Source organism: Podarcis raffonei, chromosome 8 (genome assembly GCF_027172205.1).
Source record: "Podarcis raffonei isolate rPodRaf1 chromosome 8, rPodRaf1.pri, whole genome shotgun sequence".
NCBI lineage: Eukaryota > Metazoa > Chordata > Lepidosauria > Squamata > Lacertidae > Podarcis > Podarcis raffonei.
This window is the reverse complement of record NC_070609.1, coordinates 89,025,988-89,042,587: the sequence shown is the minus strand read 5'-3', so window position 1 is coordinate 89,042,587 and position 16,600 is coordinate 89,025,988. Positions and strand designations below refer to the sequence as shown.

General features: G+C 48.8%; 1 protein-coding gene across 1 annotated transcript; it reads right to left on the bottom strand.

The window, feature by feature from the left end:
* Positions 1-1,381: 1,381 nt before the first annotated feature.
* Positions 1,382-14,756, bottom strand: DGUOK (deoxyguanosine kinase). Its single transcript, XM_053401461.1, has 7 exons — positions 14,643-14,756; positions 13,077-13,189; positions 9,340-9,527; positions 8,731-8,878; positions 6,578-6,693; positions 2,870-2,969; positions 1,382-2,669 (listed from the first exon to the last, which is right to left on the bottom strand). The coding sequence occupies exons 1-7, from the start codon at positions 14,692-14,694 to the stop codon at positions 2,604-2,606; spliced, it is 783 nt and encodes a 260-aa protein (XP_053257436.1). The 5' UTR covers positions 14,695-14,756; the 3' UTR covers positions 1,382-2,603.
* Between the last annotated feature and the right edge of the window lie 1,844 nt (positions 14,757-16,600).

Below are 16,600 nucleotides of genomic sequence, written 5' to 3'. Positions count from 1 at the left end.
TGGAAGCCTGGAGGTTTCAGGCTTTTAATGATGGGGGTTGTCAACATTTAATTTATCTCTCTTCTAATGTATACAATATACTGTATACACCACCAGCCCCAAAGAGCAGGTCAGGGAGAAGCGGAAAGGCGCAGCAGAGAGGCTGCTGCCATAGGCGTGCGTCACCTCTCCAGCCGGGAGAGGGTCGCGGGGGGCTGCTTTAGCCCCGTGCGTGCTCTCCCGGCTGGAGAGGTGACGCTCGGCTATGGAGGCTCCTGCCATAGGCGCGCGTCACCTGGGAGAGGGTCGCGGGGGGCTGCTTTAGCCCCACGCGCGCTCTCCCAGCTGGAGAGGTGACGCGCGCCTATGGAGGCTCCTGCCATAGCCCCGCGTTACCTCTCCAGTCGGGAGAGGGTCGCAGGGCTATGGCGTCTTCGCTCCATAGGACGCACACACATTTCCCCTTTGTTTTTGAAGGGGGAAAAAGTGCGTCCTATAGAGCGAAAAATACGGTACATCTTCAGGGTCAACTGCATGTTTACACAGAAGCAACACAAAGAGGGCTGCAACCAGAGGATTTTGTAACATGCGCAGGGACAGAAACTATCAACTAGATGTAGTAAAAAACAGAAAGGAGAAAAGTGTTCCGGACTACTTCTCCCTGACCACTGGGCTAAGCTGTCTGGGGATGATGGGAATTGAGAACTCAACCACACCCAGGGACCCAGCATTCAAGAACACTGTGAGGAGGGGATCTCCAGCAGCTGCCCTCCCCCATACACATTTCTTCAGCTGCAGTAAATGTTGATGCCCCCAGTGCAACTGAGTATATAAGGACAATAGCCCAGTGGCAGAAATGGTTTCTCCAAAACTTTCTAAGGATACTGCAAGCAGCTTTGGAAACAGAATCTCTGAACTTCAACAGATTATTGGACACAGACCATAAACACACACAGCAGCCTTAAAAAAATACAGTAATTGTATACATTAGAAGAGAGATAAATTAAATGTTGACAACCCCCATCATTAAAAGCTAATGAATGGTTGATTGTAAAAAGCACTGCATTAAAAAGGGAGTGTTTTGTACTTTGGCTTATTTATAACTGGTGCATGAATTTTAATGCTATGTACAAAAAGTAAGGGGGTGACACGTCATTCCATCTACTGCTGATGAACTTGCATATATAGGTTTGCTGAGGCTTGGAAAGGCAACATCAAATGCAGCAGAACTATTTCTTGAGGAGAAAAGGACAAAAATACTTGGACATCCATATTCCAGTTTCCCAAAGTCAACTTCGTGAACTTTACTATCCACAGAGGCACTGGGCATACTTTTCATATCCTGTCTGCAAAATTCATGGTGATGTGTGCGCCTCCAGCATCTTAAGATACTATACTCATAGACAGACATCCCATTTATTCCATTTCTTTTAAAAGGAACTTTGCAGATGTTTGTGCTGAAGGAAAATCTACAAAAAAAAATAAAACCTTTGTATCCACGTTGCTCCTTTGCACAAGCAATGAATGAAGAGGGCTATAGTTGTAGGATAAACTTGATAAATTTCATGGAAATGTGATAAAGGCAGATAAAGAAGGTGAAAAGTATTCTCGAAAACAACATACAGTTGCTATATTTGTGTGTGACATCAACCATGCAGTGGCCTTCATGCACAGAGATGCTATAGCCCAGGGGCCTCCATCGCAAAAGTAAGAGTTGCACTGTTGGTGGGAAGCAGCAGAAGAGACAACAGCCCCTTGAAAAACTCAAGTACATGTCTGGGTTTTTTTACATCTGTCACATACAGACACTAACACAACTGTACAGAATTCAGTCTATTCTTCACACTCTGAATCTTCCGGATTCCTCGGTCAGTCCCTGAATTGTTTCAGTGTCAATCAATTTCCAAACTCTCTTCTCCAAGGGGGAGGCTATTGATCTATTGATGCACAGACAATGGAAAGGTGTGCAGATGCACAGGAACTGGGCACTGTTAGACGGTCCAGCAGTGCCTAGGAAACTCAGGTGGGTGTCTAAGTGCAGGGTGCTTAAAAATAATATATTACAGAAGTGAGCCCAAGGTGTCTACCGCTATCATGCCATGTCACAGGAATTGAGGACACATATAGACTCAACAACTTGAGACTCCCCACCCTGAGAAAATGCAGCAGCAGAAGTTGGGGAGGGAGCAGGTCCAGAATCATGGCCACTGGTAGCCAGTACCAACAAAATTATGCAGATGCACCACTGCCCAAATCTATTAAATGGGCCACCACTCTCTCACGTGGCAGAGCACCCTGCCAGGCCCTTTCCAGGCAAGAGGACTGATCTCTCACTTGGCCAAACAGAGGCCTCTGCGTGGCTTCTGAGCTCACCCAGCCCAAGTGAAATTGCCCCCAACATCCCTCTCTTTCACCTGTTGCAATTCTACTTTCTATCTGTAGACTAGGTTGGGATTTTGCTGCCCAGAGGGCTTCTTTCCCTGCAAGTACTGCGCAGAGAGAACTTCAATTCTTGCAAGCACCTCTGACCTGCCCGAGCTGTTAACTCCCAATGGAGTTGACCATCAAGGACTGCTTTCTCTTGGTGGCCATCCACTCAGAGGAGCCTGCTGTGAGATCCTGGGCTAGGAGGCAGCAGTAGACGCAGAAGGGAAAGCCTCCCCTGAGAGAGTCTTTATAAAAGTCTTCACCTGCAAAAAGAGGAAACAGATCTTCAAATAAAATCCAAGCAATTGTTTGCTCAGTTGTTGCCATGTTAGTTCCAGGGAATAAGAGGCACACAATTAAGGCAAATTGGTAGCTTACGGCGCCAACTTTAATCTGATGGAAGAATACTCAAGTTTTGTGCATTATGCCAAAGCTTTCACATTTCACAGAAGTGAAATCTTACCTGGGACATAAGCCTCCCTTGTTCATTTGTGTCATCCTCAAAATCCTTTGTGACATCAAGCAGCAAGACTGGAGCATTTCTTATGTTTTCAGAATGAATCCTGTGGGGGCAATAAGAATGTTATTTCCTTAATTCTTTTCACTATGCAATCAATATTGTGGCTTCAGTTACAGTGGGTAGTTCAGCTCACTTCCTTGAATGATCTCATCTGCATTGACTTTGAGTTGCCTCATTAATTCACCTCATTCCCTTCACTACATGCCAAGGTTGTTGAAAGCAGAGCAAGGGGAACCTTTTGCAGACCAGTGGCCACATTCCCTTTAGACAATCTTCTCGGGATCACAAACTGGTGACAGAAGAATGAATGGAAAATTTACCTTTGTGCATTAGGGTAGTTTCTACACACACACACACACACACACACACCCCCCTCCATCATCCACCCAGACAATCCAGAGTTCAAGCTTACATTCCAGCCAGGCCAAAAAGGGTGTGAAGCAGGGTCCGTGAGGGGTGTGGCCTGGGGAATGTTCCAAGGGCCAGACACAGAGGTCTGGGGGCACATTCTCTCTATGGACCCAAAGATTCCTGCCCCTGTTGTAATCCTAAGCATTACCATATTGCCAGAGCAATTTGGAGATAACAGTGGCTTATACTATACAGTATACCAAATCTACTCCTTGAACTGTTGATCACACTGCGAAGTTAATAAAACCAGCAATAATTTTAAAAAACAGCCTCTCTTGCAGCTTCGCGCAAGGATTACAGATTATTACACAGAGATAGAGCTTTCAACATCTTAAAGCATAGTGCATAAGTTGACTATTATACACCCACAGTGGAGCTAAATTTTGCTGCTTTGACCGTCACCATGACTCATATAATTCAATGGATTTCCTTGAAACAAAGCCAAATACATTCTACCTTCAGATAAAAAACGTTTTTTAAGGCACTTACTAATTCCATTACGCACATCCCAAAATGTAGAAATTGTAACTTAAGGTGCCAACCTTAATTTCTGCATCATGTAAGCAGCAAGCATTTTCTGCAATGTGCTCACTTAACTCACTTAGCCTCCATGCACCCACGCTCTGCCTCCGTCTTTCAGCCCCAAACTTCTTCGTCTAAGTAACACTGAGGCTCACAACACCACAGGTCACTGGCCACCTCACTGCAAGCCAAACCTCTGCTTTCTCTATTTGCCTTCACTTAGGATACAAGGAATGGTGTGTGTTTGTAGTGACAGGCTATAGTGAGGAAGGATGGGACAAGCTAGTTAATGGCCTGGCTTTCACCTAACAGTAAGTCGTGGTCAGAAACAAACTATAGTTTACTACGAATGTGTCAGCAAGCTGATACGTGCTGCTCAAATCACACCCACTCTGCTCATCCATTTGCCAACTGGGAGGAAACAAACAACAGTGCTGGATTAGAGTTGTGTGCAAACACTAACCCAAACAAACCATGGGCAGAAGTCAAGGTTTGTTCTTGACTTACTAGTTTCTTTGGAGAGATGCAAACTACCGATGCTGGTTCACACAAAATGCTAAGCCAGCACTGTGGCTTTGTTTACTCCCAGCTTGGCAAAGGGTGGGTGCAATTTGAACACGAACACACAAATTCACAGTAAGCCATAGTTTGTTTCTGACTACAGTTTAGTATTACTGTACATGTCCGTTCTTAACCTGAAACTGTTCTTAACCTGAGGTACCACTTTAGCTAATGGGGCCTCCCGCTGCTACCGTGTGATTTCTGTTCTAATCCTGAAGCAAAGTTCTTAACCCAAGGTACTATTTCTGGGTTGGTGGAGTCTGTAACCTGAAGCATCTGTAACCCGAGGTACCACTGTAAGTAGGGATATAGAATTGGGCTTCATTTAAAATGAATTAAATCATTAGAATACACAAGCAGTGGAAAGGGGAGGTCAGACAGTCCCATGTTCTGATTGTGCTTGACAGTTACTCTGCTGCTTTTGCCCGTACTATACAACTATGTAAGCTTTAAAAAAGCTTGGTTCTGAAAACTAATAATGTAGAACTGGAAAACACACTTCTTCTTTAAGATGGACATGACTAACTACAGGTTGAGAGCAAGATGACTGGGGGTGAGAGACCAAGGCAAAGCATGGAAGTTCATCTGCTTTGCTTCCACTGATTAAGGTTCAGAAGTTGATGGACGGGCTCTGTGTGGCACGAGAGCTCAGCTGAGTGGAGTCATCACCACCCAAAGACTCACTGGATCCGGAAGCTCAGTTGGAAGTGAGCAGAATATGCAAGGCTGTCAGGTGTGTTTACTGATTAAACAGCAAGGAAGATAACATTGGGCATCTGTAATTTACAGTCTCTTCTGCTTTTTGGTGGAGGTGTGAAGTTGTAGTCGCCTTAACTGCTGGCGTAAAGCAACAATAATTCCTTCCTGCCTCTCTTCCTCCTAAATAACAGTTGGAAAACCCTAGCAATGTCTTCAGAATAAAGCATGCAGAATGAGAAACGTACATCTTGCAGGTTTAAAAGAAGTGCAGTAGAGATTTTTTCCCCAGTCTGTGCATGCATTGGCTTTGAACTTGTTTAAAATATACAAACTTGTTTTTATTCTTAGTCACTACAGGAAGCATTCATAAATGGAACAGAATGAATAAAAAATAAAGGATGACGACGACTTAATCCCTAAAGCAGCCTTTCCCAACTTGATGCCCTCCAGAGATTTGGGTCTTCAACTCCCATCAGCCCCAGCCAGTGCCCCAGAGTTGATGGGAGCACAGCCATGCTAGGTGGAGCTGATAGGAGTTGCAGCTTAAAACATGGGAGGGCACAAAGTTGGAGAAGGCTGAGCTAGCTTGTGATTTCACACATCGCTCCCACTGCAGAACGGAAACTTCCAGCCTCTCTTTGGTTTGCAACAACACTGCAACTAACACAGTAGTGGCCTGTAAACTGTGACAATGGGAAAGGACAAAAATTCTGCCAATAAGTAATCCCAAATTAATCATAAAAGAGTAATCCGGATCAGGCCTGACTTACTGTTAGGAAAGCTGCTCTAGAGTGATCCAGAGCCCACTAATTGTGTCTGGTGAGCAAGAGATTGATTGTTAAGGGTTCTGGTTGGGAAGGGAATGGCAAATACACCCCATGGCCCACTTCCAAATGTTGCCTGCCACATATCTTATTTTGGGACCTGAGTTGTGCACAGCCCAGGACACAGCATCCATCTGTACACAGCTGCCCTCCTGCACCTTGTGGTCTCTAGTCCACCCATTTCTGTCCTACCAAGACTTCCTGGTTCCTTTTGGCCCTTGCTGCTGTTCAGCATCATAGCCCAGCAGCAGTAATGTTTAGCAGTTAAAGTGTTGGACAAAGACCTGGGAGACCTGGATGCAAATCCTCACTCAGAAGCCTTGGGCCAGTTACTGTCTTGGAGCCGAACCCACTTCACAGAGTTGTTGTGAGAATAAAACAGGGAGCGAGAGGACCACATACATCGCCTTGAGTTCCTTGAAGGAAAGAAGGTGGGATGTAAATCCTCATCCTCATCTCCAGGTGATGGGAACTGTGGCTTGGCTGCCTGCTTCTCTCTTCCGTGTGGGAACAAGCAGGTGCCCTGGCACCAACATACACCTGCCACGTGACACAACCATGTGCGACACTGCCTGCAGAGCCACAACTGCCTTCCCACTGCAGCCAGCTCTCTGCTGCTCCGCCTGTGACTCACTCTGTGCTCTTCTCCATGAGCCAATGTTCATGTTGAGTGTGAAGCTGCTCCAGGTAGCGCAGCTGGACCTCCTTCTCTTCAGGCCTCCCTCTGTGGCGCAATCTTTCCATGCAGATCTGAAAGGAGGGAAAGGGAAATTCATTGGCCAGTGCCATGAGCGCCAGAGCCCCACACTGCCTTAAAGCCAGCAACTCCTGTTCGGCCAGAGAGGCACACTTCACTCTCACACCCAAGAAGGTTTACCAATGGAGCAAACAATGCAAGCCTGATCCAGCGCCAAGTGACTTTCTATAGACCCAGAATGCAGCAGCTGTGAAAAAAGCAAATTCCATTCTAGGGATCATTAGGAAAGGCATTGAAAATAGACCTGCCAGTATCATAATGCCGTTATGCAAATCTTATGATGAGACCACATTTGGAATACAGTCCTGTGTATAGTCCTCACCTCAAGAAGGATATTGTAGAGTTGGGAAAGCTTCAGAAAACAGCAGCCAAGGGGATGCTGAGATTCCCTTACAAGGAAAGGTTGCTGCACTTGGGACTTTTTAGTTCAGAGAAATAGTGAGTAACTGGCAACAGGATAGAAGTTTATAAAATTATGCATGGCGCGGAGAGAGTGGATAGATAAAACGTTTTCCCTCCCTCTATCTCGTAACAATAAAACTCTTGAACATTGAATGAATATGAATGTTGGAAGTTTCTAGACAGACAGAAGGAAGTCCCTCTTCATGCAGCTCAGAGTTAAACTATGGAACTTGCTCCCACAGAAGGCAGTGATGGCTGCAAGGCTAAAGGCTTCTGAATATCAGTTGCTGGAAACTACAGGAGGGGAGCTTGACCCTCGTACCTACGGGACCGCCCTCTTGTGCTTGACCCTCGTACCTACGGGACCGCCTCTCCTGGTAGGCCCCGCGGAAGACCTTAAGGTCCACAAATAACAACACTTTGGAGGTGCCGAGCCTCAAGGAGGTTAGATTGGTCTCAACTAGGGCCAGGGCCTTTTCAGTACTGGCCCCGACGTGGTGGAACACTCTGTCACAAGAGACCAGGGCCCTGCGGGACTTGACATCTTTCCGCAGGGCCTGCAAGACAGAGCTGTTCCGCCTGGCCTTTGGTTTGGACTCAGTCTGACCCTTATGTTTCCCTCCCCTTATGGTCTTGATCTATGGGCTACTTTAAAATGAGGCTGCATTTTAAATTGCATTTTAACCTATATTTTAATTGGGGGGTTTTTTCCCCTTCCCGACCCCCTCTCTTTTCCCCCTATTATGTTTTTACTGTGATTTTATTGATGTTAGCTGCCCTGAGCCTGGCATTGGCCGGGGAGGGCGGGGTATATATTATTATTGTTGCTGTTGTTGTTATCATTATTAATCCTGCTTGTGGATTTCCCAAAGGCACCTGGCTGGCCACACTGACTCTCTCGTGGCTTTCCCTTTCCATGGTCTTCTCCGTTCTCCCTCTTGAATTGGAAACGCGTTCTGGGTTGCAATGGAGGAAACTGCTGTGTTTTTAGCTGGAACAACCAAGTACCACCCCCTCCTTCACAATCTCTGCTCTGCATGAGTGCTCAGTGGTGTGATGTGTGTTGCATGCATGGTGTTCTGATGCGTGCGCACACATATGTGCAGGTGTGTTGGTCATCACACCGACTTTTCTGACAATGCCTAATACGTACTGCGGCCCCTGGAGAGCTTGCTGGTACAAAATGTGGCCCCTGGGCTACCAAAGCAGAGCCACTGCTGATGTATACAAGTCAAAACTTGCCATGATTCCTGCATTTCAGGGGGTTGGACTAGATGGCCCAATGGGTCCCTTTCACCTCTAAAATTCTATGATTAAAGAAGCCCACCCAAACCTTCACGGACATGCTTCCTGACTGGGAGAAGGTGCACCCAGGGCGCCAACTTTGAAGGATCCATTCACATCCAATGCAACAGGCCTGCCGATTTACCTGCCTTCAGCTGAGTAGAAGCTGAGGCAGCCAGAGCAATGACCCAGACAGAGATGCAGCAGGCAGTCTCCTACAGGAGTGGACCATCTGGCCTTAACACTTGTTTTCAATCTTCATTTTTGTAAATCACTTTGACTTTCATTTTTGAGGGTGGGAGGTGGCGAAGTGTCTAATAAATATAACAGAGGTTTTCAGTTACCTCTGGAGGTGCCCGTAGATAAAGAAAGCCATGGATGTCAAGCTGGTCCCCGAATGCTTGCTGGAGAAAAGTGTGCCAGTCCTGGTAAATTGCCCACTCAATCTCTGCCAGGTGGCCAATCTCAAACAGGTTTTTGGCAAAGACGTACCTGGGGGAGGACCATATAGTTAAACCACCCGCACAGCAACAAACACAGGAAGAAGAACAGGCAAGTCAGAGATAAATGCGAAACTGCCAAGCTTCCCAAATATTGTATTTGCAATTGGCATCCATTCATCATTACAAAATGGAAGGTTTTCCTCTTCCTTGTGGGGAAGAGGCTCCAATGGAAGGAATGGCAAAGCTTTCCTTGCTAAGGGGGCACCGTCCTTAGTTTCCCCAATTATAAGTTGAAAGGAACTGCAAGGACATTCAACAACAATGCAAGAGTGGGAAGAAACTGCAGAGCACTCTGCACATGGAGAGGGGGCACTGAATACTTGAGAACATTTCAAAAGGGGATGTACAGTTCTTTCAAAAGGCAAACATCTCCCCACTTCTCTTGGCCTGTGGCCCCATCTCACTGTTGCTGCTGCTGCCAACTTCAGGAACAGGATTGTGGCACCATACCTATCACTGTATATAGATCTCTCAAAAACCTGCACGTGGTCCCACATCTTCAGGGGCTTGACAGAAAGAGGCTCCAGCTGTGCCTTCAGCCGACTCAGGCATGAGTAAGTCTGGAACGTGTAGGACCACCGCGAGGGCTCCTGATACATCATTTGAAGCAGGTTTGCAAAGCTCTGAGATGGAGAGACCTGTGATGGGGAATAATTTAAGAGACAAACATTTAAGAACCGAACGGAACAGGAACCACAAAACAAAGTGCGTGTTTTCTGGGGGGACGCCACAGCAGGGCCTGTGAACCTGTGCCATGTGAAGATATTGCAAGGTTCCTCTTCTCTTCATCTCCCTCCAGCTCAACCTTCTCCCACTTGGTGCCCTCCAGATGTTTTGGACTCCTTTCAGTCCCAGCCAGCAAGCTGGGATAAATGGAAGCACATAAGGAACAGCATAGGGGATGGGTGGAGTCTTTAAAAATCTTTATAGAAGTTTGTTTCAACTCTATAAAATCATGCGTGGTATGGAGAAAGTGGATAGAGAAATATTTTCTACCTCTCTCAGAACACTAAAATTCGTAGGCATTCAAGGGAGCCAAATATTGGAAGATTCAGGAAGATAAGGCTATTGGTGGTTATATAATAATAATAATAATTTTTTATTTATACCCCGCCCTCCCCAGCCAAGGCCGGGCCCAGAGCGGCTTACAAGCAATAATAAAACAAGATTAATGATTACAACTTAAAAACAAAAATAAAATACAACATTAAAATAATGGAACATTAAAATATTAAAATGTAGCCTCATCGCAGGAGGAGAAGGAAAAGAAAAAAGAAAGAGAGCGAGGGAGGGAATCAAATTGGCTCCAAGCCAAAGGCCAGGCGGAACAACTCTGTCTTACAGGCCCTGCGGAAAGAAATCAGATCCTGCAGGGCCCTGGTCTCATGAGGCAGAGCGTTCCACCAGGCTGGAGCCAGAGTTGAAAAGGCCCTGGCTCTGGTTGAGGCCAATCTAACTTCCTTAGGGCCTGGGACCACTAGGGTGTTGTTATTTATGGACCTTGAGGCTCTCCGTGGGGCATACCAGGAGAGGCGGTCCCGTAGGTACGAGGGTCCTAGGCCGTGAAGGGCTTTAAAGGTCAAAAGCAGCACCTTAAATCTGACCCTGTACTCCACCGGGAGCCAGTGCAGCTTGAAAAGCACTGGGTGAATATGCTCCCATGGCAGAGACCCCGTGAGGAGCCTCGCTGCAGCATTCTGTACCCGCTGGAGTTTCTGGGACAGCTTCAAGGGCAGCCCCACGTAGAGTGAATTACAGTAGTCAAGCCTGGAGATGACCGTCGCATGGATCACTGTGGCCAGGTCGGGGCGGGAAAGGTAAGGGACCAACTGCTTGATGCGGCGAAGGTGGAAAAATGTCGCCTTGGCTGTTGCTGTAACTTGCGCCTCCATGGAAAGGGAGGCGTCAAGGATTACACCCAAACTCTTAACGGAAGGCAATGGCACTAATTGGGCCCCCGCAAGAGAAGGGAGTTGGTCCCTCATCCCCATGCCATCCCGACCTAGCCATAGGACCTCTGTCTTCGAAGGATTTAGTTTCAATCGGCTCCCACGAAACCATCCAGCCACAGCTTCCAAGCATCTGGTCAGTGTGTTCGGGGCCGAGTCGGTGTGGCCATCCATCAGCAGATAGAGCTGAGTGTCATCAGCATATTGGTGACAGCCCAGCCCAAAGCTCCGGATAATCTGGGCAAGGGGGCGCATAAAGATGTTAAAAAGCATCGGGGAGAGAATTGCGCCCTGCGGCACTCCACACACCAAGGAGTGGCGCGACGACATTTCCCTCCCTAGTGCCACCCTCTGTCCCCGACCAGAGATAAAAAAGCACAGCCAGTTACGGGCTATGCCCTGTATCCCCACGTCTGCGAGGCGGTGGTCCAGAAGATCATGATCGACCATGTCAAAGGCTGCTGACAAATCTAAAAGGATCAGCAGTCCTGACCCGCCTCGATCCAGTTGTCTACGGAGATCATCTGTTAGGGCAACCAGAGCCGTCTCCGTCCCAAAACCAGGACGGAAACCAGACTGAAATGGATCTAATGCCGATGTTTCCTCCAGAAACCTACCAAGCTGTTCAGCAACTGCTCTCTCAATTACCTTACCCAGGTATAGAAGATTTGAAACTGGGCGGTAATTGGATAGGTCTAAGGGATCTAATGAAGTTTTCTTTAAGAGTGGACACACCACTGCTTCCTTCAGTTCCCCTGGGAATGTCCCCGTGTCAAGGGACAAATTGATAATTTCAACCAGGGCGGTCCGCGCAACATCTAATCAGCCAAGACGGGCACGGATCGAGGAGGCAGGTGGTGGGCCTACCAACTTGGAGGAATCTATCCACATCAGTAGGGAGTAACCGATCGAAATGGTCCAACACTGGACCTGAAGTCAGTCGAGGGGCCTCCAGTTCAGTCACTGTATCTAAATTGGCAGGGAGGTCACGGCGGAGCAACAGGACTTTCTCCGCAAAAAAGCTCGCGAATGCCTCACAGCTGTGGGTCGAATTTGTGCTTAAATTTGGTTGTCCTCCTAAGGACGTTATTGACCTAATTATTCTAAAAAGTTGTGCCGGGCGAGAGCTAGCGGATGCAATGGAAGCTTTCATAGCCATCTCATAGGCTTTCATAAGCGTCCTATAAGATGTTCTTGAGGCTCCGTCACGAGTCCGTCGCCATACTCGCTCTAGCCGTCTGAGATCCCGCTTCATTTTCCGGAGCTCCTCAGTAAACCAAGGTGCCCGGTTTTGACGGGGTCGCAGAGGGCGCTTAGGCGCGATCTCATCAATGGCTGCCAAGAGCCGGTTATTCCAGTCCTCAACAAGGTCATCTAATGAGTCGCCAGGAGGAGCAGGGTTCCGCAAGGCTTGTCGGAATCTATCAGGATCCATCAGTTTTCGCGGACGAGCCCAAATAGGTTCGCCACCCGAGCCGGGGAGGAGCGGGAAGTCAATCTTGGCTTTCAGAGCGTAGTGATCAGACCATGGCACTTCCACAGCGGGAAGCATGATCACATATAAGCCATGGTGGCAGTTGTGCTCTGCCTGCACAGTTGGAGGCAGCAAGGCTTCTGAACACCAGCTCCTGGAAACCAGAGGAGGAGAGAGGGCTGCTCTTGCAGTCGTTTCTGCTGGAAGGTTTCCCACAGGCATCTGCTTGGCCACAGTGAGAACAGGATGCCGGACTCAGTGGGCCACTGGCCTGATCTGGCAGGCTCTACTGTTCTTATAACCTTTAGCACAGGCTTCCTCAAACCATAGCTGTCAACTTTTCCCTTTTTTTACGAGGAATCCAATTCGGAATAAGGGAATTTCCCTTAAAAAAGGGGAAACGTTGACAGCTATGCCTCAAACTCGGCCCTCCAGATATTTTTGGCTTACAACTCCCATGATCCCTAGGTAGCAGGACCAGCGGTCAGGGATGATGGAAACTGTAGTCTCAAAACATCTGGAGGGCTGATTTTGAGGAAGCCTGCTTTAGCACAAAGAGGGTGACTACTCTTTGGTGCCAAAGGAAGTTGCACGAGAGTGAATGGTTATTTTATCTGAATGATTATTTTGGTAAGAAGGCAAGTTTCCCCTTTGCTCAGAATTCTTGAAGTGAAGAAGAACTCCCAATTGATTGAATACAATATTCTGAACCAAAATAGCTCAGTTCCTTACAGACCTAACAAGTTTTACATCTGGACTCTTACCTGGTGGGGACCAGCAGCTTGAACTTTCTGCCACTTGGACACTGGCTCCGAGGTCATGGACCATTCTGGAAAGGCTTTTCTGAGCACTCTCACAAACGTTGACTTCCCCACTGCTGGCAGAGCAAAAAGCACGTAAGCCCATTAGCCAACATCCTCCTTATACTGTGTTTCCAAATATCAGCAAAAGGAAAAGCAACCTCATTCTGCTTATGTTGTGCAGAGAATGAGCCGTGGAGATGGGATGTAACATTCACACCACACACTTGGAGCACATGGCTTCCCCCTAAGAATCATTCTGACAAACAGCTCTGAGGGTGGGTGGGGGTTTCAGTCAAGCAGTATATAAATTTTAAGCAGGGACGCGGGTGGCGCTGTGGGTAAAACCTCAGCGCCTAGGACTTGCCGATCGTATGGTCGGCGGTTCAAATCCCCGCGGCGGGGTGAGCTCCCGTCTTTCGGTCCCAGCTCCTGCCCACCTAGCAGTTTGAAAGCACCCCTAAGTGCAAGTAGATAAATAGGTACCACTTTATAGCGGGAAGGTAAACGGCATTTCCGTGTGCTGCGCTGGTGCTGGCTCGCCAGAGCAGCTTCATCACGCTGGCGACGTGACCCAGAAGTGTCTGCGGACAGCGCTGGCTCCCGGCCTCTTAAGTGAGATGAGCGCACAACCCTAGAGTCGGACACGACTGGCCCGTACGGGCAGGGATACCTTTACCTTTACCTAGTTGGTGACCACTGCTGCCTCCTGTGGAAGAGAGTTCCATAGTTAAACTACATGCTGCACGAAGGAGGACATTTTTCCCCCTGTCCTGAATCTTCCAACACTCAGCTTCATTGGATAAAGAATCCTGGGACCCGTATTTTGCTCCTCCAAGATCTACAATACCCAACACTCTTAACCGACCACAGTTCCCAGGATTCGGATGCCATGTGCTTCAAACGTATGGTGTGCATGTGACCCACCAGGCACCTCACCCTGGCCCCACTCCCCTTCCGCATATTATGGGGCATAACAATACTGCCAACCTAACAGCACTCTTGCAACCGTCACCAAGTTCCATTCACTTCTGAACCCTCGCGGAGGCACCAGTTCATGCTTTAACCTTTTTAGTTGATGGTGCAATATGGATTGTAATGGTTTTACTTATGATTTATTATCTGATCTATACGATTTGTGTTGAGTTTGGAATGTTATTTACTGTTTGTAACTGACTGCTATTCATCTGAATGAAAAGCAGCATAGAAATATAGTAAATAAATAAATCACCACCTAACCAAGATCTTCCCTGGAGGCTCGCCAAAGCCCGAGGCTGCGCGTCTTCCCCAACTGGTGCAAGACGGGGAACGGGGCGGAGCATTGCTCCTAAGGCATATATCCTGCAACCGTGCAAGGGCCCGAGCCCTGGTGCGACCAAGGCAATAATAAGGCTGCCTCTGAGCAAGTGCAGAGTTCCTCCTCCCTCCCCGGCTGGACGGGCGCTTCCAAGTCGCAGGATGGCGCTGCCGACATACAATGGAAGAAAAGACCCTCAAGCTCCTCCCGCGCCTCCTCCCCAGACCCTTTACCAATGTTTCCTTCGATGGCGAGCCTCTTGCCGGCCTCCCGCGCCGCAGCCATCGCCCACAGCAGCGCCAGCGAGCGCCCAACTGTCGGGAGGCGAAGTCCAGCTATTGCGCCTGCGCCCCCGCCCTGCCGAAGTCGCTCGTGTCTTTCCGGAGCCCGCCAAGCCCAAAGGGGCCCAGTTCACTTTGTTCCGGCGCTGGGCTCCGCCAGCTCGGGGCAGCAGCACTCCCGCGGACGGCCATTTGCGGGGCAGGAGGGAGTGCTTGTTCAATGCGGCACCCTGGAGTCATGTTTAGAGAGGATCGGGCGCCTGCAGCGCCACCCCGTGCATGTCTCCTCGGGGGTAAGGTCCCCCTGCGGTGCTCGGTACCGTAGCCACCTCCTCTCCCTGCAGCCTGTAACAAAAAAGCACGAGGGAGTCCACTTCTCCTCTCACAGCTCAGGAGCAGAAAGGGTGCCATTCGGCAAACTCTGCCTTTCTGGGATATAAAATAGCTCGAACCATTTCCTGGTACACATTTGAGTGGCATTTCACAGCTCTGTGCCACAGAGGTAAAAACAGGGGTTCTAGAGAAGAAAAGTTGTCAAAGAAGCGGAGCCGGCCCACCCATTAGGCGGAATGAAGCAGCCGCCTGAGGCAGCAGAAGAGCAAGAGGCTGTGCCCTGCCCGTGGAAGGGGGTGGGGTGGGGGCAGGAGGCAGCACATCCCCTGCTCCCTTTGGTGATGTGTCAAGCCCCCTTCACTGGAAGGGACGCGGGTGGCGCTGGGGGTTAAACCACAGAGCCTAGGACTTGCCAATCAGGTCAGCGGTTCGAATCCCCGCAATGACGGGGTGAGCTCCCGTTGCTTGGTCCCTGCTCCTGCCAACCTAGCAGTTCAAAAGCACGTCAAAGTGCAAGTAGATAAATAGGTACCGCTCCGGCGGGAAGGTAAACGGCGTTTCCGTGCACTGCTCTGATTCGCCAGAAGTGGCTTAGTCATGCTGGCCACATGACCCGGAAGCTGTACGCCAGCTCCCTCGGCCAGTAAAGCGAGATGAGCGCTGCAACCCCAGAGTTGGTCACGACTGGACCTAATGGTCAGGGGTCCCTTTACCTTTACTTTAAGCCCCCTTCACGTGTCAACTGTGCAAAGGGGTCTCCACCAGAGCAAGGGGCCAGGGGAACATGCTGCTGGCCATGTTCCAGATGCTGCCCTTTCTCCAGGCTCCGCCCTAATGGCCACACCCTGGACATAGGCAGCAGGGGAAACAGGTAGGCTTCCCTGAGGCAGATGGCCACATTCAGCATGTGCAGGTTGAAAGAGGGCCAGGAAAGCCATGCAGCACCTGGGGTGAGGCCAGTGCTTGCACTGAAGAAGACCCCTTGGCACAACAAATGTGTGAAGGGGCCTTTCCAGTTTTGCTTCCGGTGAAGTGCAGAAGATGCAGCCAGCTCGGTTCCCTCCAGATGTTGTGGGCTGCTGTTGCCATTGGTCCCAGCAAGCATGGCCAATGGTCAGCAAATGGCAACAGCTGCAGTCCAACAACATCTGGGAGGCACCACATTGGCTACCCCTGCTTTAAGATATGTAGAAATGTTTCCCACATGGCTTGTATCCAACTAAGCAATGCTCATAGTAAACCTACTGAAATCAATGGACATAACTAATTTAGGCCCATTAATTTGAGTGTGAGTAGAGCTCTGGCAAGCAGAGACATCACCTTGCCAACAAAGGTCTGTATAGTTAAAGCCATGGTTTTCCCAGTAGTGATGTATGGAAGTGAGAGCTGGACCATCAAGAAGGCTGATCGCTGAATAATTGATGCTTTTGAATTCTGGTGCTGGAGGAGACTCTTGAGAGTCCCATGGACTGCAAGAAGATCCAACGCATCCATTCTTAAAGAAATCAGCCCTGAGTGGTCACTGGAAGGACAGATCGTGAAGCTGAGGCTCCAATACTTTGGCCACCTCATGAGAA

Bases quoted from the DNA above. Each gene is read 5' to 3' on its own strand.
- DGUOK (XM_053401461.1), bottom strand. From the start codon at position 14,694: ATGGCTGCGGCGCGGGAGGCCGGCAAGAGGCTCGCCATCGAAGGAAAC. The intron at 9,528-13,076 runs GTAAGAGTCCAG...TCCCCATCACAG, and splicing joins AAGCTGCTGGTCCCCACCAG to GTCTCTCCATCTCAGAGCTT. The intron at 2,970-6,577 runs GTGAGTCACAGG...TTGCCCCCACAG, and splicing joins CTCATGGAGAAGAGCACAGA to GATTCATTCTGAAAACATAA.